The following is a 26,909-nucleotide window of genomic DNA, read 5'->3' as shown; positions in this document are numbered from 1 at the left end:
TGTGTGTGTGTGTGTGTGTGTGTGTGTGTGTGTGTGTGTGTGTGTGTGTGTGTGTGTGTGTGTGTGTGTGTGTGTGTGTGTGTGTGTGTGTGTGTGTGTGTGTGTTCTCGTTTTATTGTGTACATACATCAGCTGCCAGTACAAACCCGCGATGTTGCGTTTCAGACGTTTTCTATGCCGCTGCCCTCAGTGGATTTGTCCTCTCCTCTTAATGTCACAGTGAAGAGAGCATTGAAGGCCTTTATACATGTATTTATTCTCTCTGTCGACTTTTTAATCAGCAAATTGAATTCACGAAAAAATATGAGCAGGAAATTCTGAATGCTAAAACGAAAAAGTCGATGCGTGATTCTTAAAAGCGCGCGTGCTCTTACAGTCCCCCCCTCATGCCTTTTTAAACAGGCCGATTCATTTTCATAATGAATCGGGTGCAACAGCAGAGAGCAAACGATACGTTAGGAGGAGCGTTAGTGATTCCCAAGGTCGCCAATGTGGGCAAATCTCTAAGAAATTCGCTCTTAACTCAACTCAGAATTAAGCCGTCTGTAATAATCGTGCAGGTTTATTTCAAAATAAAGGTTTGACAATTCAGAACTCGAAGTTTTTTTTTGCACCAGGTTTTATATCAGCACCTGGAAAACAAATTGCACTTGGACAACAGAGACAAATTTGAATTTGAATGCTGCAGTTTGGAAAACAAAAAATACAAAACACTGTTTGCAGAGATTATATTTTTTTCACAAAACAAAAAATGCAAAGCCTCAAAACTTAGTTTCATCAATTCCAAGCTCTCAGACAATAAGTTTCATATTTATCCCTAAAAAAAAAAAAAGGAATACATCCGTCACCTTTTTTTCTCTTGAACAAGTTTGGAACCACAACATTGTTGCACTTGTTCTTTCGCAGTTACAGAACAAAATGGAGGATGTGTTTTCAATGTATTTTGAAAAGTTGTGATGTTGTTGTGACAAAATCTGTCCGCAGGCAGACAAACGGGCGTATTTTATTACGCCTGATTTCCAAAGTACTCATAACCACCTCTACAGTCTGTCTCCAGATTTACATTCGGTCACGATGACACAACCACAGTTGCACAAGGTGAAAACGATCGCTTGCTGCTAATAAAGAAGGTGAACTGTCAACAGAGTAGAAAGGATTTTCTGTCCTTGAGCTCGTCATTGCATCATAATGTGATTGTTGTTATTTGAGACAGTCTCAAGAGTTTTGAAGAAGAAATGAACAAAATGGGCTCAAGGCCGTTTCACCGGGAAACTAAACACAACATCTGTGAACTTCTGTCTCTCGCTGGGTTTGTTTTCACCTTCTCTAACTCTACAGGTGTGAAGTTGAGATCAGAATAAAGAAGATGGGTGTGTTGTTTATGCACATTCCCTTTAACCGCTGTCATTACTGCCTAACTCAGTATGAATGGATGGATGATGATGAGTGGATTTCAACGTGCATTTTTTTTTTTATTGCTTAGATTCTCCTTTTATCTCTGTATTCCTTTTTTTGTTTTTCTTCTTCAGAGACACAGGGAAATAAGAATTCCGTTGCATATGACAATGAATCCTTGAATCAGGCATTTCTGCCATTACCTCACACACAATGAAGCACTGGGCGTTTAGCCACCCGCTTAAAAATTGGGATAGAAATGAATTTCAAATGAAATACACAAGAAGACAGAAGAGAAGTTAAAAGAAACAGGAAACTTTTAAAACTTTTAAAATAAAAAGTACAATGAGAGCAGAACTCTAAAACATTATATTTATTTCCTCCCCTCGCAGGTTTTTAAAGGAGAAGAGGGTGTGTTCCAAATCTCTGGTCTCCAGGGCAACACAGACTATCGATTCCGCGTGGGCGCCTGCCGCCGCTGCCAGGACTCGTGCCAGGAGCTGTGCGGACCAGTGAGCCCCTCCTCTCTGTTCACGCTGCGGCGCCAGGAGTCTGCGTCGTCCGGGGAGCTGTGCCCCGTGGAGACGGGCAAAGGGGCGGGCCTGATCTCCAGCGACGAGCGCTTCGCGGCGCTGATCGTGTGCGTGTTCGCTGGCTTCTCCATCCTCATCGCCTGCCTGCTGCAGTACTTCTTCATGAAGTGAGGGAATTTTAACTATAGGATAGAAAGAGAAAGCAAAAATCACAGAGAAACTTTAAAAAGTATAACGTCTATGAAAGAATCGAATGAAATCAAAACACTTGAGATGAACTTCTATGTACGTTTTGTTTTTGTTTTGTTAGTCAAAGTATCGATTCAGGCTTTTCCTCACCTCGTTCCTGTCGTCTTCTGCCTTCGCTCGGTTTGGTCTCATTTCTCTCTACGTCTCTGTTGTCCTTGTATCATCGTCTGTTCCGTTCGTGGAGGATTTCTGCCGAGAGAAGCCTCGTCTTAGCCGAACGTCGGTTGGAAAAGAAAACTGATAATCAAGCCTTAAAATAGCTGTGAGCAGAGCAGTTGCTCCTCAGACTGACTTGCATGTTTTTACTTTGTATCTTTTTAAAAACATATTCGATTAGAGAACGTGTATATTTCTTGACGGTCATTGCCTTACAATAGGTTTGTTTCTTTGTTTTTTCGATGTTCAATTTTTTTGTTTTTAGTTTTTTTGCTGCAGTCTTTATTCATTCAGCCATATTCCAATGTAGGCCTTCAAAGCTTTAGCCGTTATTATCCAGTTTGTTACTACTCTACAGGCTGTCGGTCCAATCATGCAATCTGCGCGCAGACTGACAGACGCCGTGCACACGCGCAATGTGCCGACTTGTGTACATATGTGCAATTACACTCATGCAACGACAATGACATTACACTTTTTTTTTTTTTCCTCCTACGAAGGCAATCACTTAATCCGCTCAGCTTTCAACGTTCAATCACTCATTCATTCAGCTACCAAAGTGATGCAATCCATGTGTGGTGTAAGATGCTGCTATCCTGTGATTTTATTATATCTAAGAAAGAATGGAAAACCAGTAATCTAATATATGTACACACAATATATATATATTATAACAAATATCTATGATGCTATAGAAGTGATGTAATATAAGTGATGGCAATGTAAGGTCTGAAGTACAGCGTGAGAAAAGCGGAGGAGTTTTACTGTAGGTGCTCACGCCAGCAGCTCTGAGGTCAGTTCAGTAGCTCGTGCGACTGTTTGAAGGAGCCCTTAAACGCTGGCCTCGGATCAGCGCGTGAACCCTTGTAGGTATTCAATTGTTGGGGCGTAAACTGGCTTTGGCGTCGAGGAAGCCGCGGGCCTGCATGGTTCGCGGTCGGCTGCAACACTTTTGCAGGAAAAAGGGGCTGGCCAGGCGAGAGGCCCTCCGTCAGTCCTACCATCTCAAAAACACCATTTCTCCAGCCTATTTATCCGTAGCTTTAGTAGCGATGTGCCCGTAGCGTCACAGACCCAGAGGTGCTAACAGCCCGCCAGCTAGCCGCCTTTCTCAGAGCTGTGTGTGTGTGCGTGCGTTATCCAGGAGAGCCATTAGGAGTTAGCTTGAGCTTTACCCTTCTGAAATCTATCCAGCTGCGAGCCAGAGCTGAAGCTGTAGTTTCTCCCGTCGGCTCGTCTGTGAATCGATGTATTTGAAGACTCTGCTCCTCGTTTTTTCTCATTTCCTGCACACGATTATTAGTAATTACCTTTTTACCTTGCTCTCCATCCGCCTCCATCTCGCTCTCTCTCTCCACCCATGCACGACTCTCTCTCCCTCCTTCTCTTCTCTCCCTTCGCTCTCTCTTTTAAATGGTGCTTTATTGATATGTAATCAGAGCAGTAGCACGTCTGTGGTCTCCTCCTCGGATGCACATGTTCTCTGGGGACTCGAACTAATGTTCACTAACCAAACAAGCCTTTGACGGAACACAACTCAACAACACAGGGCATTCTGACACACGTAACAACCCCCCCACCTCCCTCCTGAACCTTTTTTTTTTAATACCCCGACTCGGAAAAACAAACAAAGCCAAGGTACAGCCCAATACACACATGATCCAAAGAAGTCACCTTGACCCGCATGGTTAACGCGTCCACTTTCGTCGGGTGCGTCTGTGGGGGGGAGGAGGTGGGGGAATCGGGTGGGGAAAGGGGGAGGTGGAGGGGGTGATGATGAGCTCTGATTGGCAGCCTGTAACGTACCTCAGGGAAAAGGCCTTACAGAGTTGGGATCTCATCCCGTCGTCGTCGTCCCTCGCCGCCGCCGCCGCTGCCGCCGCCTCAGTTTCTCTCCATCTTCCTACCGGTCTCTCTCTCTCTCTCTCTCTCTCTCTCTCTCTCTCTCTCTCTCTCTCTCTCTCTCTCTCTCTCTCTCTCTTTTTTTTTGATGCTGTATCTTGTCCTCTGTCTATGCTGTGCCTTGCTCCTGTATGTCAGTAAGCAAAGTGGTTTACTAGCTCAAAAAAAATACCTTTGCCAAAGTTGATGGGAAAGTTAAGGTAGAGTTCTTTTCTAGGTTTTTATTTATACTATATATTTGCATACAGTACTTTACATGCCAATTACAGTGCAATCTTCATTTATTTATTGTTTAAAGATTAAGAGACAAGTGTAGTTATATACTAATTTTTTTTTTTCCTTGTAGCATGTTCTTTTTTTTCATTTTTCAATTTTTTTTTTTGTAATGGATGTACTTTAGATTGTATGATTAAGGCCAGCATTCCTTATCTCAGTAACCCTTTAAGTATTTCTCTTACAGCTGTTGGGAACCTGTAGCTCATCAGTCCATGCATTGCAGTTATCGTTGCCGTTTCAAACATGTAACCAAATGTAATTTTTTCATGTTTCGTTTCATCTCCTGCTCCGGCCGCACCCAGCCGAGCAGTCCTTGTAATGCTTAGACAGACATGTAGCAAAGCCGGGCCTTAGGGTCACTGTAAAGTCATCGGTATTGGGATAAACGTGGCTGCCTTTGGCTTTTTTTTTATTTTTTATTTTTTCCTGATTAGTGTTATAATGAAGCTTCTGATATCCTTCTACAGTTTTATTGCCAAAGTGCAGGCTTCTCGTGTCCACTAGATGTCGCATTTGCAGTCGTCTAAAGGGTTCCTGTGATGTTCTTCTGCAACGACACAGCATTATTATTATTATTGTGATTATTATTCTCTCGAAAGGAAAGAAAAAAAACAACAAAAAAAACATTAACGTGATCTGTGATTATGCTTCTTTTCATATTATCTTTCATTATTTTGTTTTGTAAAGCAAAATGTGCCATTTTGAAATGTGTAGCCCCTTTTGGAGGAGAGTTTTTAACACAACCTGATTTCACACTGAAAGTTCAAATGCAAAAAAAAACGAAGAAAAAAAAAAAGGCAAAAACAATCATTCGATGATTTCAGGCAAAACGATATTGACGATTCCTTGTTCAGACTAGTGCTGGTATAGCAGTAGTGAGTATTTTGTATCCAGTATTTTGCTAAGAGATGATTTACAGAGATATCTATAGAGCTATAGAATGAGATGGTAAATACATGATGACTAACAGAGTTGAAGCACTTTTTTTATGCCGAGCATTAGTCTTGATGAGGTTAATGAGAGCGGGGGAGGGGACACGCGGCCCTCCGCTCGCTTCCAAACACTACTGCCAACGCCGCCTGTTGCATTCATTGGCATTGTCCTGTCATTGGGCGTCACTGTGACATTATGGCATTACTGGAGCACGCCTCTGTGCTTCTCGAAACGGCGCCCCGCTTCCTGCTTCCTGCGACGTCAAGGAAGTGCAGTTCACGGGGAGTGCGGCGCCATTTTTTTTGTCCTCAGACGTGCTCGTGGTGTGTCTCCCTGCGGCCCCCGTCGCATTGTAGTCGACGGGTGCTGTGTGAGGTGTCCTGTCCTTAAAACCCGAGATGTTATGTTGCCCTCGACCCCCCCCTCCCCATGTTCAAGCCTTGACGCCCCAGTGGTAGAGCGAAGGTTTGCCTCGTGTTTGGCCAAACCGAGGCCCAGTTACGTTAGCATTGTAGAGTCTGAGGTTAACGCAGCGTTACCTGACAGACTGCGTGTTTGCGGGCAAGGTACTTCCCCTTTTTACGTGCTTTGTTGTTTTTGTTTTGATTTTTCAAATGCTGGTGATTTTTATAGACAAACCCCCCCCCCAAGCCCCTAACACCCTCCCCACCCATCACGCAGGTCCTGCACATTTGTCGGGTTATGACAAGAATGAGAGACTTTTATTTTTACAATTTTTTTTTTTTGCCCAGCAACCCCCGCCTCCCCCCCCCACATCTGTGCCTTCTGATCAGTTTTATTATTTTTTCTTTTTCTTTTTTTAATGTTTTGTACGTTTTACAGTAAGTAGAGATTTTGACTGAGAGATTTGGCGATTTGACAAACACACAGAGATTCACAGGTATTTAACTATTTTTTAAGCGAGACAAAAGAAAACATATTTTTACCTCACGATTTAAAAAGCAAACATTCCAATGTTGTCATGGTCTACGAATTGAATAAAAAAAAAAGAAATTCATGCATTTCTTCTTGTATTGTAAATGTTAGACAATTTCATATGCATTATATAAAAAAAACTGCCATATCAATTTTAATGTATAGATTTTTGCAAATACTACCCTATGTATGTAAGACGTAACTGTATCGGTAGCGTATATATAATATATTTATGCCCAATAAATGTTTTAATTTTTTTCTGACTTTGATTGAAACTGTTTGTTTTATTGTGTGTGTCTTTACCTCAAGTGCAAATACACTGTTCTACATTTAGTCACAATGTAACTAAGTACATTTACCTAGTTACTGCACTTGCGTACATTTTTCATGAATCTGCAATTTACTTGAGTAGATTTATTTCCGGGTACTTCTCCCTTGTTTTCCACAAAAAAATCAGCAAATAAAAATATAGTTTCTATTCTACTACATATTTACAACATTGTGCGTTACATTTCTGTTGTTTTTTAAAATATTTTTAAAAGTAGTTGGACTTTGAATCAGCCCTAATGACGTAGTAGACGGGGAATCAGGGAATAGGCAACTTTTATTTTTACTCTAAGATATTTAAAAGCAAGTACTTCATTTCTTTTACTCAAGGAGAAAAGTTAATATGCTACTTTTACTTTTAATTCACAATATTTATTTTACTTTGACGTTTGAGTACTTCCTCCACAACTGCATGTAGTTCAGTTACATGGTTCCCTGAACAGCTGGATGGACAGATGCATGGCGCCGGGGCCCTCACTCCCAATGTCGATGCAGAAACTGATTTCCTGACGTGTATTGTCGTGTAGCGGTATTGATTTCTATCTTCCAGATTTAATAAAGAGGAACGTCATGTACTGTTGTAAACATAGCTTAATACTTATCACATTTCATGTTAGGGTTCAAATCCGGATTCATAGTCCGAATAAAACAGATCTATTTTTTTCAAGGTGACGATGTTTAACATGTCTCAGAGACTCATCAAGGTTTCAATGATATGAGTGAGTGCATGTGTGTCTATGTGAGCTGCTCTGTGTGTGTCTGTGTGAAAGTGTGTCATTGCCAGATCGACTCCAGTCGCCTTGATAATGTTGCGCCTGATATCTGAGTAAACGGAATCACACACATTACTTGAGAGAGAGAGAGAAACAGACTGCTGCAGCACTCTATTAATTCACCTCACCCTCAGGACCACTGGGAAATATTAGTCTTTTGTCCTTTTGCATTTAACCTTGATCGTTTTGTGGAGCGTGCACGTAGCTTCGTTAATGTGGTGTAGAAATAAGACCATAAAATACAGGATGAGACTATTTCACACTTATTCTCAGGTGGTGTATCCAGGGGCAAATCTCATTGGGCCTTGAGGTGACCCTGTCTGGTCAGTAGTCTTTAAAAAACTAAAAACTAAAAGATAAAGATTAAATTTGCAAGACATTCCATCGGACAGCCCTGAAAGAGAAAAGAGATTTCTGTCATTGCCATTCAGCTGAGGAGTTTGTCTCTTCCACACATCGCCCTATAGTTGAAATGTTCTCTTGTTCTCCATCAACAAAGCAGTTCTGCAGAACCCTACGTGTGCATGATCCATTCACACAACACTGAAGCAAAGAGGAACTGACTTTTTCCCTTTTTTTACTTATACAAGACTTGAACAGGCACATTACCCAACAGCAGATATTTACAGACATTTTCAAAATAAAGAAAATATCAATCTTTTATCAGTACATATCCAGCGGATTCATAAATAGTAAGTGGTGACATCAGTATACAGTCGGAGGCATCGATTAACAGAGATACATTCCTCAGAGCCTGGCGGCCATGCTTTGAAATGCAGAGTGGTGGAGGCTGCTGCGGTGATTTGGACGTCCCAGTGTGCAGCATCGAGTGCAAAGCATTACAAAGCATCTATTTACATGTTGGAGCAAACATAACATCATCACAGATCCTCTTTGTCCGAACGGGTGCACGATACACAAACTACAAAAATGAATCACTTGAATACGTTTCCCTCCGTTGCATCAGATATCACATATTTAAAGGCCCTTTTAAAAATGTTCTTGTGGGACCTTGTGGTGACATCTTGGCACATTAAGAATATTTTATTTCAATTCACATCCAAACCAGTGAAAACGCTCTCCAGTGGGCACTCAAGCAGGCTGATCACCTCCTCTATTGGCAGATCAATAAGATATACCAGACAGATAGAATATAATAAACCTTGTGCGTGTTTGGTTTAACCGTCGGAGACGTCACGGTCTGCTCCCAGTGAACAGTTAATGTTCACAATGCAGCCGACGCTCCAGGTTGAAGTAAACCTTGTCAGATCAGAGAAAATGACAAATCTGCTAACATCTTTTACATGATGATTCATCTGTGCAGATGTTTGAAGCAGATGAGGCCCTGCAGGTTCTCTGTGTATCCAGATCACTCACGTCAGTACACCTGAGATGGCTGAAACACGTGTATATGATCAAATCAGCAGCGATTCAATGGGGCACAGTTCAGGAGGCTCAGGAAGCTGAGGCCCTCGGGGCCACAGGTGTTGATTTTTACGGTTTTACCAAGTAGCTCTCTTTGAATTAAGCAGCAGACTGAGGCTGTTCAAATGCATCACACTGTTTGTGAAAGCTTCTCACAGGCTCCTCCAGAGGCCTGCAGCTTGAATCATGTTTATCTATCAGCCAGAACGAATGATAACCACAGAAATTAGAGACGAGACATCGTGGGAATGTTTGCATTCTGTAAAATGTCTCAGAATCACCAAAAGTAAACAGACTGCTGTGTCTTATTTTGATAAAAAAGTAATTCTCTTCATTTTAAGGACTGTCCACTAATTACATTGAGCCTCTTTGGCAGCATCAACATGGCATGGACTTGAGTTTCCAAAATACAGGGCACTGAGCATGTCACACATACAGGAACATTTTACACCTTCACTCTCTCAAAATAATGACACAGATCACATCCATTAGCATGATACTTTGCACACCGTACACACACACACACACACACACACACACACACTGCACCTGTGCCCCTAGGGTACAGAGCGGTGCCACAAGTTCTACAGTGCTTTCTTTGTCATCCAGAATATGAATACAATATAAGGCAATTGTAAATGTCTATAATGTTTGTGTAGGAGCATGTGCATCCGTGTTGTTCACACATACTTCAGGCCACAGTGAGTGTTGGCACTCCGTCAGATATGCTCTTCATTATGCTGCTGAGTGAGTTGTAAGAAAAGAGAATCCATCAAGAAAATGCTTTGAAAAAATAATCGGGTTTTCTCTTGATGCGTGTTGGCAGAGCTGGGAACTGAGGTTTGCAGTTTGTTGTGGCTCAGGCTTGTGTCTGGGTCTTCTGGTCTCAGTCAGGAGCTGCTCCTCGGCCTGACAGAATTAATGGCTTTTATAGGCTGATGTTTTCAACTTGTGGTAATTATCTTCACGCATGATATGTCGTGCAGTGCGTTCAGAAGCTGACTGAAGACACCGTCCAGCTGTTGGAGCCGTCTCCCTTCATGGTGCTGGCTGAGCGTCCCCGCGGGGGCTGGCTGTCGGCGAGGCCGAAGAGGCGCGCCGCTGCGCCCCGGTACTTCCAGGACATGGTGTTGTAGAGGATGGGGTTGATGGCGGCGCTCAGGTAGAAGAGAACCACCGACACCAAGCTGCAGTACTCGGACAACAGCGAGAGCAGAGGAGACGGAGCGTCCAGTGAGCGGAACTGCAGGTAGCGACCCACGTGGAACGGCAACCAGCAGAGGACGAAGGCCAGCACCACCACCACTGGAGGAAGAGGAAGAGGAAGAGGAAGAAGAAGATGATGATGAAGAGGAGGAGGAAAGGGAGATGGTGAAGTGAAGAGAAGGGAAAATAAGTCATTGGATGAAAGTTGCAGTCTAAGGGGCTCAGTCTAAGTGTAAATTATTATTTTTATAGATGTGGTTTGATGCTAAAGCTAAAAACCAGACTTCAATGTACTTATTAGCTGATATTTCTTCTTGAATGTATCTCTAAATCAACTCTGAACCACGATACGCACCGTGCGTAATTTGCGCTCTCTCCAAACTCACCCAGCATCTTGATGGTCTGTCTGTTGCTCTTGTCCCTGTGAGCCACGCGGGAGCTGATGCTCGTCTCTCGGTGTCTCTGCCACAGTCGCCGGCCTATGAGGCTGTAGAGCACAGTGAGACAGAACACTGGCATGAAGAAGAAGACGGAGCTCAGCCACACCATGGCGCCCATCAGACCCGACTCCACGGCGTAGTGCGTCATCCTACACTCCCGGGTGTCCCCCCCGCCCTCCACGGAGAAGCCCGTCTCATTCATGTCCGAGCCGAACGGTCCCATGATGTCACGCTCCACTCCCACCATGACAAACACGGGTCCGGCGCTGAGAAGAGACACTGTCCACAGCAGGAGAATGAGGGCGCGCACCCGCCTCTTGGTAACTAGAGCCTTTGCGCGTAACGGGAAGCAGATCGCCAGGTATCGCTCCACTGAAAGCGCAGTGATGCTCAGGATGGTGGAGTAAGTGCACGATTCTGACACGAACTGAAAGAGCTTGCAGAGCACGTCTCCAAAGCGCCAGGGCCTGTACCTCCACATGCGGTACAGGTCCAGGGGCATACAGAGGAAGATGAGCAGGTCTGACACAGCCATGCTGCACAGGTAGAGGTTGGTGGTGGTGCGCATGTCCCGGTACTTGCTGACCACCAGAATGGTCATGACGTTCCCGGCCATCCCGACCAGAAAGAGCAGCGTGCAGGCGGTGGTGATGGCCGTGAGGAGAGGGATGGAGTAGTAGTTGAGAGGAGGCAGGACGTAGTCATCCTTCCATGTGGCGTTGGGGATCTTCTCCCAGCTGCAGTTGTGGGAGACGCACTCCGAGCGATTGGGCCAAGTGGGCATGCTGTCGCCGCGCGGTTATTCACGGGGCCGCGCCTGGCCCTGAGTGTTGAGGGCACCCCGGGTGGGGGACTCATCAAGCCCCGTGGCGCTGCGCCTCCCTCCCATTATCCAGGGAGACAATGACCGAGGGCAGGAGAGGCTGGCAGCCGTGCGTAAAAACCAAGAGCCTTGCGCGCGATGCAAACCTGTTTACAATGTGTTTGTCAAAACACCGGGCTCAAAAATGATGTCTGTGACGCTCCAGGGAAGATGTTGTCACTTAGATAAGTGTGTCCAGTATGTTTGGCGCTGAAAGCACTTGTTCAAAAGAAGAGTGGACGGAGTTACATGCTGGATGAATTCAAAGTGTACTCCAAACAAAACCGATGGAACAAGATAAAGGAAACCACGTAAAACATCTATTATCTAAAGATGTAAATAATATAACTTAAAGATAAGTTATCTTCGCGTCCTCTCTGTTTGTGGTGGTTACCAGAAAATGAAACACGACGATCCATCATGCCACCAAGTCCCAGAGAGTTTCCATCACCGGCCGCGCGTCCCTGCGTTTGAGCGTCAGACACACAAAAAAACAAAACAACAACAAGTGCAGCAGGGGACGTGGTGCAGCAGTCAGCAGAGGCGGGGTGGTCCTGATGCAGCAGCAGTGAACATCTGCACTGAGCTCCCACTCAGCCGAACACAACCGGGTAAACAACCACCACCGTGAAAACAAGCACCGTGCGACGGAGCGGAGACAGTTTTATGAAAGTCACAAAAACCAAGAAGGAACGACGCGTTTTCAACATTATCATTCAAACAGATCCTCAAAAAAGATTTGAGTGAAGGAAAGAGGTTGAGAGTGTTGAGAGAAATTCACCTTGTCTCTCCAGATCCGCACCTCTGGTTATGGTGCACATCCAGTGTTTGGATCCAAGACTCCCAGTGAGGCAAAACAGCATATACACAGAGATGATGCTGATGGTGTGTGGTGGTGGTGGGGGGGTTCCACAGTGAGTCAGTGCTGCAGCGCCACCTACAGGAGATCTTAGGGCAGTGATTACGTGTGTTTACCAAGAGAGCACAGTGCAGAGGGGAGGAGGCAGTGACCCTGTAGAAACTGGGCCAAATGGACCAATACAATATCCTTCTGGGTATAAGACTCAGAACTGATCCTCCAGAACAACAGGAGATGAGAGGAAAATTAAATTTTCCCTTATGACCAGACATAACATCCGGTCTGACTATTGCATTTTAAAATCATGCACGTGCAAATAGAGTCACTTGGGGTGAAGGTTGTGAAATTGCAGGTTTTACCGACTGGAAGGTCACATCTATTAATTCATAATATTTCAGAGCTGCACTCTTGCCCAGACGCAACTGCCTAATTTCCTCAGTCCCAACAAATTCAATTTCATTAAAGCCAGACTGGAGCACGGATTTAATTCCAGGCTCCACTGTGGCCTCTGCAGGACGAGGACAGGAGCCGGGTTTATGCAATAAGAGTGCACGCTGTTCCTGTGAATTCAAATGATAACAAATTCCACCTGCTGACTGTTCTAATGCAAAGAATGTTAAATGCAGGTTTGCATGTTTGAATTCCATTGCATGCACATTATAAGCAGAGTATTGATGTTGCAGTCAGATTCAAACTGACAGTCATGAGATTAGAAAGAAACAATCACACAAACCAACAATTTAAATAACAGCACAACCTCCTTGGTCAAGCTAATAACATTTGTGTCTGAAAAGTGCAGGGAAAATGAAATTCTTACAAAAAAAAAAACAACATAAGTTTTTCTTTAATCGTGTTCTGAATACATTTATGTGATATGAAGATGCCACGATTTGATTTGGTTTCGATTTGATTTGATTTCGGAGGCCACACGCTCAGCAGTTGCTGCTTCTATGCAAACAAGCCTGTAGTCAGAGTGGTGTTAATGTATCTGTTGCTCTTTTTCTCCACGTCGACTGAATTTAACTTGTTGACGTGTAGAACAACCTTCTGAGACATTTGAGTGAAAAAAAACCCAGATACATCAATTCCAGGAAATGTGAACAAGTGGTTGAATTAGCTTTATTGGCTGCTCTGTCAGGATTATATCATTAAAGACAATTAAACTGTAGATATTTTCTCAACAACGTGCTGGAGGCCTCACTGGTTAAAGCAAACGGTGATTTAAATCTCATCACAATTAGAGCGGCGATGTCTTTCTGTTTTTTCTTTGTTTGAGAGTGATGTGATCCCAGTGCTTCAAATATTGTTATCTCTCTGCCCTTTGTGCCGTGACACCATTATGTTTATGAGCACTGAATCATGAAGAAAGAGGTGTGTGTGTGTGTGTGTGTGTGTGTGTGTGTGTGTGTGTGTGTGTGTGTGTGTGTGTGTGTGTGTGTGTGTGTGTGTGTGTGTGTGTGTGTGAGAGACTCAAAGAGAGAACAGAACACAAGCAGGACACTGCTGAGGACGGTCGTGTCTACCACAGCCTCTGTGAGACCTTTTCATCACATCTGGTTCGTATCTGTCTCCGGTCATGTCATGTTGTTTGTGTGTCCAGACTCCAGATGTGGGGGGGTGTTTCGGCCACTGTTGGTGTGTGTTTGTGTGTATTTGGGTCATTGGCCTATTTTTATATTCAAGAGAAACCCTTAACCTATGAACTTCTGACATGTTGTGTGATCAAACTGTATCTCAGGGGCCTGCAAGTGCTGAGGTAACGAAAATGCCGTCCAGTATCAAGCCAGATGTGCAACAAGCCTTAAAGAACAGAATAAGCACAGTACATGAAAGATTATTTATGATTTTATTGCTTTGCAGTTTCACTCTTGTATTTCCGGTCGGTTGTGGTTCAGGAGTGAGTGTGTGTCTGGTTGTGTTGTCTAGTGTTTGGGAGTCATTTTGTCTGGACTATGCATCCAAGGTGTGGTGGTAGATTACAGGGTAAAGTCTCTGTCATAATGATGTCACACACACACACACACACACACACACACACACACACACACACACACACACACACACACACACACACACACACACACACACACACACACACACACACACACACACACACACACACATTTGACAGCCAGGTGAGTGATTGTGTTCTGGCCATGAGAGGTGCAGTACATCCGTTCAGCCACAAGATAGAGGAAGAGATCTGTATTAATTGTGGACTGGAAAAAAATGAAAGTACTTGTTGTTTAATTTAGGACTAATAGATGATTTAATTAACAGGTGAGATTTAACCCAAGTGTGTTTCTCTACAAATCATATTTCTGTCTGCAGTGACAGTTATTTTCTGTTTTTTAATATTTATTTGTCATGTCATTGTTTGTTTTTTTTAAATCCCATTTTCTACTTTTCTACTATTTCTGCTTTCAAGTATTCTCTTGTCTAACTCATGACTGACTGAGGGGATTTCCCCAGAGTGGGATCTTATCTTATCTTATCTTGTCTTGTTTTATCTTATCTTAATTTATCTTATATTATCTTAATTAGTCTTATCTTATATTAATTTAACTTATCTTATCTTATACACAGGTTTATTTGAACATAAAACTACATCTAATTCAACAGTTATTGTTTTCCTCCTCCTTCTCTCTCTTCTTTCCCACAACCCCGTATGTCTTATTAAATTGACACAAACACATTATGATTATTTAGCTTATTATTTACCGCTTATATTCATTACCGTTATTGTGCAGATCAAAATAGACGCACGCGCACACACACCCCCACATTTAGTACAATCAGAGCAAAGTAACTGTGAGATAATGGGCGGGGCCAGCGTCAATGTCTCCTCCTCCTTTCAACAAAACACCAACGCTTCCTTTTGTTCCTCCAATGAGAGAGGCCTGTGGGAGGAACCCGCTGCTGTGATTGGCCCGGAGTTCTGCGGGCACCTCCCTCTCTGAGAGTTGGGTTTTCTCAGCCACACTTTCCAGAGTTGGAGAAGAGAAGCAGCTCAGAGTTGTTGTGTGTCTGCAGCTCCACAGACTGTGTGTGTGTTTGTGTGTGTGTGTGTGTTAGTGTTAGTTTTTCTGTCCACACAGTGAAGCCAAGTGGATTGATTGATAACACAACATGTGGGCTGTGCGTCCACAGACAGAGCAGGTTGGTGAAGTCTTCCTCTCTGTGTGTGTCTGTCTGTGTGCTGTATTCTATTTGCGTCCATAGTATGTGTACGTGTGTGCTGGGGGGTGTGTGATATGTGCCTCTGTGTCAGTGACCCTCCTCAGTTGTGGATCATGTGTTGCTTATTCTCATGCTACTGTTCTGTGTCTGTGTGTGTGTGTGTGTTCTATTTGCGTCCATAGTGTGTGTGTGTGTGTGTGCTGGGGGTGTGTGATATGTGTCCCTGTGTGTGATGCTCCTCAGTTGTGGGGTTGTCAAGTAGGATCATGTGTTGCTTATTCTAATGCACTGTTCTGTGTATTTGCATTGGAACAGACATGGAGCTGTGTGTGTGTGTGTGTGTGTCTCTGTTGTGTTGCTGCACAGAGCAAATATGTATCCAACACGATAACGTGTTTATCTTTGTGTGTCTGATTATGGCAGCGACACACAAGTACCCTGGCTCTTCACCATAATGAAAACACTGCAACAAGTGTTGTTTGTCACTGCACAGGTGTGTGTGTGTGAGAGAGAGAGAGAGAGAGAGAGAGAGAGAGAGAGAGAGAGAGAGAGAGAGAGAGAGAGAGAGAGTCTGTGCAGACCTGTCCCCCTCCCTCCCTCATCCTCCTCACACCCTGTTGTGAAAGCTACAGCTGGAATGCCATGGGAGATATTTTGCCTCCCCCCCACCTCTCCCTCTCTTCTTCTTCTTCTTCTTCATCTTCTTCTTCATCTTCTGTTTTCTTTGTAACTGATACACATCATCCTGACCTCTGGCATGCGGCACTCTTCCTCTTGCTCATGTCAACGGCCTCAATTCTTCTCTGTTGAGCTATTGCTGTTATTCCTGCCTCAGGCTCCAAGTGTGTGTCTGTGTGTGTGTCTGTGTGTGTGTGTTTAAACTTCATCGACCCGTTCCGTGTGGTGCCATCCTGTGTGTCATGCATGTCAATTAATGATTGACGTGCATCACACACACATTAACTGCACCTTTTGTAGTTGTTTTTTTTTTTCAAAGTTCAAGAAATAAAGTTATGTAACAGGATTTTCAACTTTATCGCAGAGTTCATTCTCTTTCTCAGGGAGGGTGGGAAGTATTTGTGTCTGTGTCGGCTCTCGGCCCCTGTGGGGAATTGTGGGTGATTTAAACATTATGTTTTTGGATTGCACAGTAGCAAACTAGTTAGTGCAGCTTTCATTGCACCGTACCCAGAGCCGGCCCTAGCCTTTATGGGGCCCTAAGCAGAATTTGATTTGGGGGGGCCCCCACCGCCTTGGTGCTGCCACTACTACTTATCATTGTCAAAGCTGGATCTTTCACAGACTGTAAATCTAACACACATTGTCAATTGTGTTAGTTGTAGCTGTGTTGCTTGAACCAATGCCAGCCTTTATGCTTCTATGGTTTTTTATGTATCTTTATATGCACACACAGACACACATGATATCTATCAGACAGATGCTGAAAAAGATATAGTGTCGATCCTAAATTACCATACTACTTTTATTACTTAAATGGCACAATAACTCTCGCTCTACCCACAGTCATAAAAAACATAAAAGTAGATTAAATAAAAATGGCCCTTTTTAATAAAGATCCATTAGCTGTGCCTGAAGATAGTGCTTTGCTTGTTACGGCTCTAATGAATCCAGAATGACGTAAACACTGCGTTCAGTGAACTGGTGGAGACGCTGGAATAATTGTGGCAGACAGCAGATGTGAGGAGGAGTCAGGTTTATGTGCTAAGACCAACGTGCTTCAATCAATCCACCACTCTGCCTACGACTCTAAATAATAATAATAATAATCATGGTGTAACCCAAGGATATTTTCTGCAGCTTACCCAGTTACAGATGTTCCTTAACCCTGATCGCAGAGCGCATGGCAAAGACGTACGAAACACCGACTGAGCCGTTATAGTGAGAATAGAGGGAGGTCCGGCTCTGACCCACCGCTGCATCATGAAACTGTTCCGAGCTGATGTTTGAAGGATGCATGATTCACCAAATCCTCAGCTCTTGATGCTCTCTCAGCGATCCCTCTATAAATAAGAGGTTTACGTCTAATTGTTGTGCAGCAGGCGCTCTCAGTGTTTTTGCTGCTGCTGCTGTGCTGAAGATACATGGAGAAGAGCAACTGCTCGGATTTAAGAACCTAGAGGAGGTCGACTCCATCACATGCAAAAAGTAGAAATGATTTACGTCTCTGCAGGAAAAACATGTATTTCTTGTCCATGTATTAAAGCTGCCTCCATTTTTTTCCCCTAGGAGCTGATTTCTTGGCTCGTTTGCATCTCCACTTAATTTCCTGTGCCACAAATTCTCAGTTATTTACACTCCAGGACATTTAGGTGACTTTATTTGCAAACTTTAAAGATCATCATCATCATCATCATCATCATCATGAAGGCCATCAAGAAGGCCCTCCTCCATGCCAGAGCTGCCTACTACTCCACATTAATAGAGGGAAATAAAAACAACCCCAGGTTTCTCTTCAATTCAGTTCAAGTCTTTTTTATTTGTATTGCGCCAAATCATTAGACTTTAAAATGATAGAGAAACCTGACAGTTCCCACGATGAGCCAACACTTCAGCACTGTATCCAGGCTACAGCTCAACTGAACCCAGTCTCCCTCCAAACCGGAACAGCGATGACTTTATGTGCTTCTTTTTTCATAACATTTTAATAATTTGAACAAAAATTGTCACACCTTGTTGAGCCCTATGAGACAAATTGGGATTTGTGATTATGGGCTATACAAATTCAATTGTAATGATCGATTGATTTGATTTGTCGAGGTTCTAAACTTTATGCCATTTGAGATATTACATATAAATATTCAACAGCCCGTCTTTTCTGTGCGTAATGTCCTTGTGTTTCTAGATAATCCACAGAAAGCAGTTTTACTTTTAAAAAAGTAGTTCTAGCTAAACCTCTCCGCAGGCTGGTCTGTGGATGAAATGGTGCAAAGGTAATTGAAAGACATGCAGCTGATGTTTGTTTTTTATTGCTTTCGCCATCACGATCGAAAAACCACTCTGCTTCATTGCATTGGAGAGGCAGAAGAGATCTCAGGGACCAAACGGAGGCTTGAGGCTGTCACTTGAATGAATGGACTGTTTGGGTGAGACTCTCTGTCCTGCTCCTGTAATTATGGTGAGTCAGAGTCGCTTCAGCGGGCATGCACACGAGTCATAGTTTGGTAATTTCCAGGCTCAAACTTGGCTGCCTGGACCGGGCCGAGTCAGGCTTGGATGAAAGAGAGAGAGAGAGAAAGGGAGAGAGAGAGAGAGAGAGGGCAGTTCCCTCACTCCGTCAGTACAATGATTCCTTGTGTCACCGCCAGCAGAATGCCACTGGATGATGACGATGGCTGCTCCCTCTTTCTCGTTTTCTGGCGTCTACTGTGTGTCTTGCTTTCTCTGCCTCTCTCTGGCGACCCCCCCCCCCCCACCCCATCCATGGTGTGAAGGATTAGATAATAGGCAGCTTTAGTGTGGGCAGAGAAAGAGAGGTGTCACAGACCTCTCTCATTGCTACTCCTCCCTCCATCCTCTCTCCCTCCTCGCCTCGTACCATCTGCGCCACGGAGAGCTTGGCACCGCACGCTCTGCGAAACGCTAAGGCCGTGTTTACGTTGTCTTTACGGTGCCGTGCAGGCGTGTGTACACATCAGCGAGCGGGAGGGTCGTCTGCTACGAGTCCACGAGGTCTTTAAAACCATAAAAGGGCTTCAGTGTGTAAATGTCGAGCTCGTCGTCGCACATCCATAAATAGAAGATGCATCTCACAAGTTGTGTTCTTCTCGACACTCTACGGTTTAATCCGTGATGTTGACATAGATGTTCCATCCGCCCCCAGTGTTTCTCTGAGGGTTTGACACTTCTCAGACAGGAATTGTAAAGATGTCTTCTGCTTCTTGTTTCACGTGTTTCTCTGGGGGGGGGGGGGGGGTCTTCGCTCACCTGTGTTTTGGTCGGTTTTAAGGCCTTTTCTTTAACTGCCTAACTTCTTTCTTGTGGCTTAGATATTTACTGTTGTGTGTTTTTATTGCCTTGTGCCTTATACATATATTATTACCTCCACCAAGGATGTAATGTTTTCATTTCTGTGTCTGTTTGTTTGTTTTAAATCAAGATTACACAAAAACCACTGGACGGATCAACACAAAACCTGTTTGTAGAATGTGGTGTGGGTTCGGGGAAGAACCCATTCATTTTAGATGTGGATTCAGGAATTTATATTTCACTTTCGTTAACATTGCGAGATAGAGCTTCTTCTTTTCTTTTTTAAAACATTTTCACCAGTTTCCAGGGATTAATTCATGAATCTTGATGCAGCTTGATTTGCATTTAAGGGAGATATTGAAATAATAATTTAACCGTCCTGGAAATATCAACATTCTCCAAGTAGCTCTGGGCGAGGACACTGTTTCCCTGCAGACTTTATGGATTTGATTAAGAGTTCAAACGCGGGTTCAACTCAGCTGCAGCAGCCACAGCATGGAGGTTTCCCGCCTGACAGAGAGAAATAACTTCTCACTTCTTTCCCAGACTAGATCAGAGTTCTCACAATTCACCCCCCCACCTTTGTGTGACATATTTTTGTGGACTACAATTTGTGATAAAAGGAAAGAGTTTCGGGAGTTGTGGCTGCAAGACACTGAACTTCCGAGCTAAAATACATTTTTGGACGGCAGCAGCTACACAGCAGAGATAACACATGGTCGCAGTGACCTTGTGTTCCCCCCCATGTGTCTCTTCTGGGTCCTTCCCGTGCAGCACGAACAAAGACAAACCAGAGAATCTGCTGCGAAGAAAAAACAGGCCAACCAGTGCGTCGTCTCTTATTTCAAAACCACAGAGGGAAGTGTTGTGTTTTATATTTCATCTCAGGAGGCTGGGTGACACCAAATTAGGGATAATAACTACAACACAACAATTTGTGTTACCTGAACAAAAACCAGCGCACCTTGCCCGACATCGTCCTGGTTCCTGCCGTCTCAGTGGGACATGAATGGGTGTGACGGATGAATTACTCCATTGTGTGTTGTTGGATAAGTTCCACAGTTTTGATGGGTGTTAATCCACAATCAATACTGTGTAACCAGGAGTAAATATTAAACTTTAAACATCAATAATCATACTCATATTAAAGTTTCTACATTTATAATTGGTGACTTGTTAATAAATCAATAATTTGAAAGGTTTATAGGACAACTTAAAAACCACCAAGTCTAATGATGTTGACAACAGACCAACACTAAGCTTTCAAATCAATGCTAAAGAGCGATAAACAGGAAGTTACAGGTTTTCCAGCTGCCTCTGCTTTCACATTGACGTGATTTGATCAGCTAGCGACTGCGCTTGAATCTTTGTTTGAACGTGATTTGATTGGCCGGTACTTCAGTTTGCCGGATGAAAAACCGAGCTCTGCCGTATCACCGCAGTGGAACCACAATGCAGTTCAGCAACGCATGTCGCCCCATTCAGAGTGAATGAGCAGCTTTTTGTTCGGGCGCATACGTGTGACACCAGCGTAACCCTAACCCGGAAATGTTTAGAAGTAAATAAAGTATTTTTTACTTACATGTGAAGTTAAAGGAATAGTTTTGCACTCATAATATACTTTAATACACTTATCAATACCAAAGACAAGTCTGTCCGTTAAATATGCAGCCACCACACACGATTGTTGTTTTACACTTTGGTATATGACAAGACATAAAATGTTAATGAGGGATCTTTAAAGTTGCTTAGAGGGTGGATTTTATTAAAGCAGATTCCAGTCTTTATGCTAAGCTAAGATAATTGCCTCCTGGCTCTGACTTCATCTTTAGCATGCAGCCATAAAATGGTGTCCACGCTCCCACGGGCAACCAAGCATATAGAAATGTTTTCACTATTTCCAAAGCATTTAAAGTCTTTGTGCTCAACCAACAATCTGCAGCAGCAGCAGTTTCAAACAAAAAGACAAGGGATTGGTATTAGTCGTCTTATTTAACGCTCCACTAGAAATTAGCATATAAAAAAAAATGTAACACTCGTTTGTATTAAGTTAGAAACAAATATGTTTTGTTGTAGTTGCTGTGAGGCACTTTTCACAATTCTAGTGAAGCCGTCTGACGCTACAGACAGGATTCAAAACAACTTTATTTTTCCCTGGAGGCCAATTCTAATGCAAAATAAACACAGTCATGTGTAGAAACAACACAGTTAGAGTTCATAATAAGATAAGATATGTGGGGAAATTTGCAACATTTCAGCAGCAAGACCGGAATTAACATCAGGAAAGTAATAAGAAGCAGCATGCAGTACTTATAAGGAGATATCAAAATGTAAAGTAAAAACTAACTTATAAAGTGTAAACAGAATATATACAGTGTGAACATGTAGATAATCAGGGTAAATAGATATAAAGCATCTATTAAATACATCAAGACCTTATTAGAAGTTGGGATGAAACTTTCTCTCTCCTCCATTGGGACACACTCTGATCCCAAAATCAAAATTGATCTAAATGTCACTAGATGAGATTATGATGGTTGATCCCTGCATGGACAGTGGCAGGAGACTACATTTCCCATGTGTCACATGCAGAACAGGATGGCGAGTTTCCACTTTGCTGTTATTATGCCATCTTTTTTTTTTCTCCGCCTGCCAAACTCTACCAAACCTCTACAGTTCTTCTCCCACTCAACTTTTTCCTTTCTCCGTATCTTCCTCGGGATTTCACGGCTTATTGATTCTAAACTAAATCACATTTTAAGAGGGATGGAGGCACATAAAGGAAGAGGCGGACGCTCCTTCAGCTGCTTCTCTTGATATTTCTTTGTACGCCGCTCGCTGGCTGTTACAACCGTCGCCATGGCAACAGGACAGGAAGCAGGAAGTATTCCATGTCGAATGGAGTACAGAGATAACTCCTCCAAACTCCCAAGGACGATCACATACTCTCCGCTCAGTCCCATCGGGGCTGTGTGGACGGAGTTTGTGCACGTGTGCGACATCCGAGTCTACACATGCAGAAATCCAGCTTCCTCTGCAGTCAACCTCTCTGTGGGTCAGGGGGGTGGGGGGGTCATGGGTATTCTTAGAGCAGGGAGATAACTGCTCTGTCATAAATACTTGTCCTGGAGTTTGCACGCACTCTGCACAAAAGTTCAGCCATTGTGCTTGGCTTGATTTAATGATTTAATCCATCTTGTGTCTCCAAACAAGATAAGTCATGTTCTTTTCTTTTTTTTTTATGATGCAAAGCAATAAGGGACATTTTGAGTTTCATTTTTCGTTCTTTGGCTGCTGGGAAAAAAGTGCACTCTATGTAACATCGACAAATTTAGACATGTCACCATTTGCAGCTATGTGAAAAAGCTCTTCTCCGACACTGTTATCTGTCTGGGAAAAAATGTGACTGAGCAAAGTGAAAGTTAGAGCGATGGACACAGAAAACTCTGACTGGGAACGTGAAAAACAATGATTTCATAAGTGTTCAGGAATTTCCTGGAGTGGGAACTGCACAATAACAGAATTTGATTACAGTGCTGAAGGTGATGAAGTGTTATGGGCAGGTTGAAAAAACCAGAAAAATCCAGTTGAATTGTGTGTTATTGTAGAATATTTAGTTTCTGACACGATTAACAGCAACGGCCATGATTCATACTCAGCATTTTCTTTGATAAAAAAGAATAATGATTGTCTTAAGCCCCGAGCGTGAGTAAAATAAGCCCAAATTAGAAAAAATGAATGAACGAGAAGACTTCACAGGGACAGGTGGAAACAGACAGACACGCAGTCACTTCAGGCAACACGGCGACTGCTGGTGGCTCCTCTGACTGTGCGAGCGTGCTGGATCTTGTTCAGCTGAGTGGGAATGTTTGGTGTCGAGCTGTTGCTGTATATCGGCTCATGTGTTATTTACTCGTCACGAACACTTTTAGCTCCAAACAGAAGAATTTAGCGCTTCTGAGACGGATAATAGGCAGCGAGGTTCCTGTGTATTCTTCATACCACTTTACTGTATAATCTAAAAGTTACAACAAAACGTTATCTCACTGTGTTCACAAGTTATGATTTAAATCGATATGTATGTTTGTTCATTTCTTATTCTCTTATTACCTATCGTCTGTTTTGTGTGATGCACTGACACTGTTCTATTCTATTCTAACCTGTGTGAGTCTCGGAGTGTTTGATTTTGTGTTGCCTTCACTGACGGTACAGAAACAATTGATTTGTGTTCACACGTTGCTCCGGCTCCAAAACTGCCTCAGAGAAAACAGTCTGGAAATCTGATGAATCACCGAAAACCTCGTCCTTTAGTGTGGTTAACCTCAAAGTAACAAGAAAACACGCTGTTCCACTTGTAACATGTTATGTTATGCTTGGTTCTAATCATAGATCATTTCTAATATAAGGATAGGCTGTGTGGGGGGCGGGGCACTGGTGAGGTAGTCTAGAATGAATGGGGGCCTGTGGAGCTGTGGCCCCAAAATGTGACGTTAATTGGGCACAATATCTGGTCACCGTTTACTTCAATTGTATTGGATTTGGCTGCAATGCTGTTTTGTGGACTCAAACACTCTCCCTTTAAAATACAGCAGAGAGGGAAACGTACTGAAAGTAAAAGTCCAGAGGACAGAGTGCAGAGAAAGGGATCCACGGTGATGTATGGCAATAAGAGATAAAATTTCAATAACACTTATAAAATCTCCCGTCAGAGTGTTATCTGCTGCAGCAGCTGCTCGGTCTCTTCTTTCCTGTCTCCTCCCGAGTCTCTTTTTCTTGTGTTGACTCAGAGGGACGTTTGTTTCATGGCTCATGTTTCATGTTTTTCCTTTTTTGTTTTTACCCTGTGACTAGAAAAGGTGGAATACATGAAATGCAGATTACTGATACTGCTCCACACCCTCTCTTAGTGATGCAGGATCTTACACTCAGGGCTTAGCTAAAGTTGGATTTAATGTCCCTGTTATACAGGTTTTTGAGATCGTTATTTATTTATACAAATACACATGTTCTCAGACCGTGTATTGTTGAGGTTAAAGTGAAACTAAAGCAGACTACTGAGTATTTTGACTGTTTTGTGTGAACTGGTGCTTTGTTAGTGCAGCTTGACTACACAGACACAGGTGGACATATTAAAGTCACACAGGGGTGTACGGCTGATTCTCTGCTTGAATGTGTCTTACTCAGCGTGGTGGCCCCTCACGCAGCAAATTACACCAACGTTGCTTCATCACCAACTTTCCCTCCCATGGAAACGACTCCCAAACACCGTGCTCAGAAACTATGAAGTAATTCTTAAAGGTGTCGTAATCAACTTTTCCTCAATGCTTCATCCTAAGAGAAATGAAGGGGATTAATTGTCTCTGAACTCATGATTACACATCTGATTGAAGGAACAGGACGGATCAGTGTGTCAGACTGTGTGTGTGTCACAATAATGACTAACATGTGATTTATTAGGAAAGTAACACCTCACCTGCGGGTTGGAGGGTAGATGATGTGCTGCGCATGACAAGGAAGCACAAAATGAAGGAAGCACACAATGTGATTAAACCACCGAAGAATTTACTTACTGAGCAAATAGCCACGCCACAGTTTCAGGTTCTTCCCATGTTCGTCTTTCCAGATCTCAAAGTCAGCGCCTCAAGCACAAGGGGAAACAATTTAAGGAAATCATTGACTCACACACCAGTGTTTAGGTCTCTGACCCTCGGACTGTCTGACTCTGACCTTTATCAAGTACAGAACAAACAATATTCTAACTGCGAAACCAAGGTCAGATGTGGTGTTTCGAAAATTCCAAATATTCTTGCATGAGATGTTTTGTTAGTGATCTTGGGGAAGTACTTCACTGTTACTGGTCTCAAACCTTCCTGAGACATTTCATTTTGTTTTTTAACTGTCATTTCTCACTGTATGTGTATATATGTTTTGCATGTGTATGTGAAAAGTAATAGCTATTCAACTGTGATAATGAAAAAGGGGCTGCGTGGTGGAACAGTGGTTTGCACTGTCACCTCCAGTCAGGATGGTTCTGGGTTCAAACCTCAGACCTTTCTGTGTGGAGTTCTCTTGCTGCTCCTTGTGGGGTTTTCTACAGGTACACTGTATTTTGGAAGCCTTGTCATTCTAGTGCTCAGGTGTCCTGAAGTCTTGCCTCATTTGAAATGTATCTACATGTCTGTGTATCATAGCTGGAGCCAGCATACCTGTGGTTCTATGTGACTCTGATTATAGAACATCCAGGTCTTGTCGAACCGGTCATGATAGGATCAGAAGTCAGTGTCGGATCGCTGGAATGCTAAAAGTCAAATGAGTTTATATTTATCATGTAGGTGATTTAAAAAGGATCTCTTCTCTCTCCTCTAGGCGCGCCCTGCTCTGGGGGCTAACTGCTAAACATGCTGGGCAAGGACCAGCAAACGACCAGCAGCCTCAACCTGGTAAAATCGGAAGTCTCTGACACCGCGGCGGCCGCAGACGCACACGACAGTATCAATATGGCAGACCTTGTGGAAAGCTTGGACACCAGAGAGCTGGACATGGGGGAAGGAGAGGACATCGACTATGACGGAAACTTAGGTATGTCTGCGTGTGTGTGTGTGTGTGTGTGTACAAAACAACATGCTGTGCAATAAGTGTGAATAATACCTGGGAAACCATTCAAAACCAAACAAAGCAGGTATTCACGTGAAAAGCCTTTGATTTGGTAAGAGGAGATTCAATTTAGAGGAAACCAAACATGTCTGAGTATGAAACAGGTTTGTCATTCATAAAGAGGATGTATGTGGCAATGAAGGCCCAGAGATGTGTCTGTCATCTCAGGGTTGTTCCCAGGGTCTCTGAGGGGTAGACAAGCTGCTGCCATGATCCGCAGGGGCTGCATGTTCGAACGCAGATGTCCGAGTCGGTTGCTTTTGACTTTAACCAGAGTGTTTCCTGAGTAAAAAGTCTGGATAATGTCCGAGTGAGAATCCAGCAGGAACACAAATCAGGATAAAAAAGGTGCCATCACATAGAAGAACGTAGACGAAGATGTCACCTTGGAAAGACGAGGAGATTGGCGAGCTTTTGGTAATTTAAAGGTTATTTCCTGCCTCCTGCTGCTCCATCCAGGCTCCTCCCCTCACCTGTACGCTCTCTGGAGATTTTTCCTGTTGGTTTCGCATCTGACCAGGAAGATCTCCTGCCGCGTTCCTCATATTCCACAGGCAAAGTCCGGAGAGTGACCGGACCTGATTGTCTGCACGTTATCTAGAGTTCACGTCTGAAAACGACTCGAGAGACAGAGCGATCACATTGTATTCTGATTCTATTTCACCAGGAATCGAACAGTGTAAGGGTGGATTTGTTTCCTTTACGTAATTTGAATCTCACAAACTCTACCGGAGAATAAACACAAACATTTGCCCTCACGCTGCAAACTAGAAAAGCCCAGAGATCTTCAACAGGGGCCGACTTTTCAGTGCAGCA

General features: G+C 43.4%; 3 protein-coding genes across 3 annotated transcripts in view; 2 read left to right on the top strand and 1 right to left on the bottom strand.

Annotated features, from left to right (window-relative positions):
• Positions 1–6,644, top strand: part of fndc3ba (fibronectin type III domain containing 3Ba) — a 96,960-nt gene extending 90,316 nt beyond the window's left edge. Inside the window, exon 27 of the mRNA XM_034577125.1 lies at positions 1,788–6,644. Coding sequence (XP_034433016.1) covers positions 1,788–2,099 — 312 coding nt within the window. The 3' untranslated portion in view covers positions 2,100–6,644. The remainder of the gene's footprint in view (positions 1–1,787) is intronic.
• A 1,408-nt stretch (positions 6,645–8,052) lies between these two features.
• ghsra (growth hormone secretagogue receptor a) lies at positions 8,053–11,607 on the bottom strand. Its single transcript, XM_034577058.1, has 2 exons — positions 10,498–11,607; positions 8,053–10,210 (listed from the first exon to the last, which is right to left on the bottom strand). Exons 1-2 carry the CDS (start codon positions 11,333–11,335, stop codon positions 9,897–9,899), a joined length of 1,152 nt encoding a protein of 383 aa, XP_034432949.1. The 5' UTR covers positions 11,336–11,607; the 3' UTR covers positions 8,053–9,896.
• A 3,644-nt stretch (positions 11,608–15,251) lies between these two features.
• pld1a (phospholipase D1a) overlaps positions 15,252–26,909 on the top strand; it is a 31,131-nt gene continuing 19,473 nt past the window's right edge. Inside the window, exons 1-2 of the mRNA XM_034576300.1 lie at positions 15,252–15,431; positions 25,806–26,018. Of these exons, the coding sequence (XP_034432191.1) occupies positions 25,838–26,018 (181 nt within the window). The 5' untranslated portion in view covers positions 15,252–15,431; positions 25,806–25,837. The remainder of the gene's footprint in view (positions 15,432–25,805; positions 26,019–26,909) is intronic.

Source organism: Hippoglossus hippoglossus, chromosome 22 (genome assembly GCF_009819705.1).
Source record: "Hippoglossus hippoglossus isolate fHipHip1 chromosome 22, fHipHip1.pri, whole genome shotgun sequence".
Taxonomy (NCBI): Eukaryota; Metazoa; Chordata; class Actinopteri; order Pleuronectiformes; family Pleuronectidae; genus Hippoglossus; species Hippoglossus hippoglossus.
Note: the sequence above shows the minus strand (reverse complement) of the source record. Positions and strands in the feature narration are given on the sequence as shown.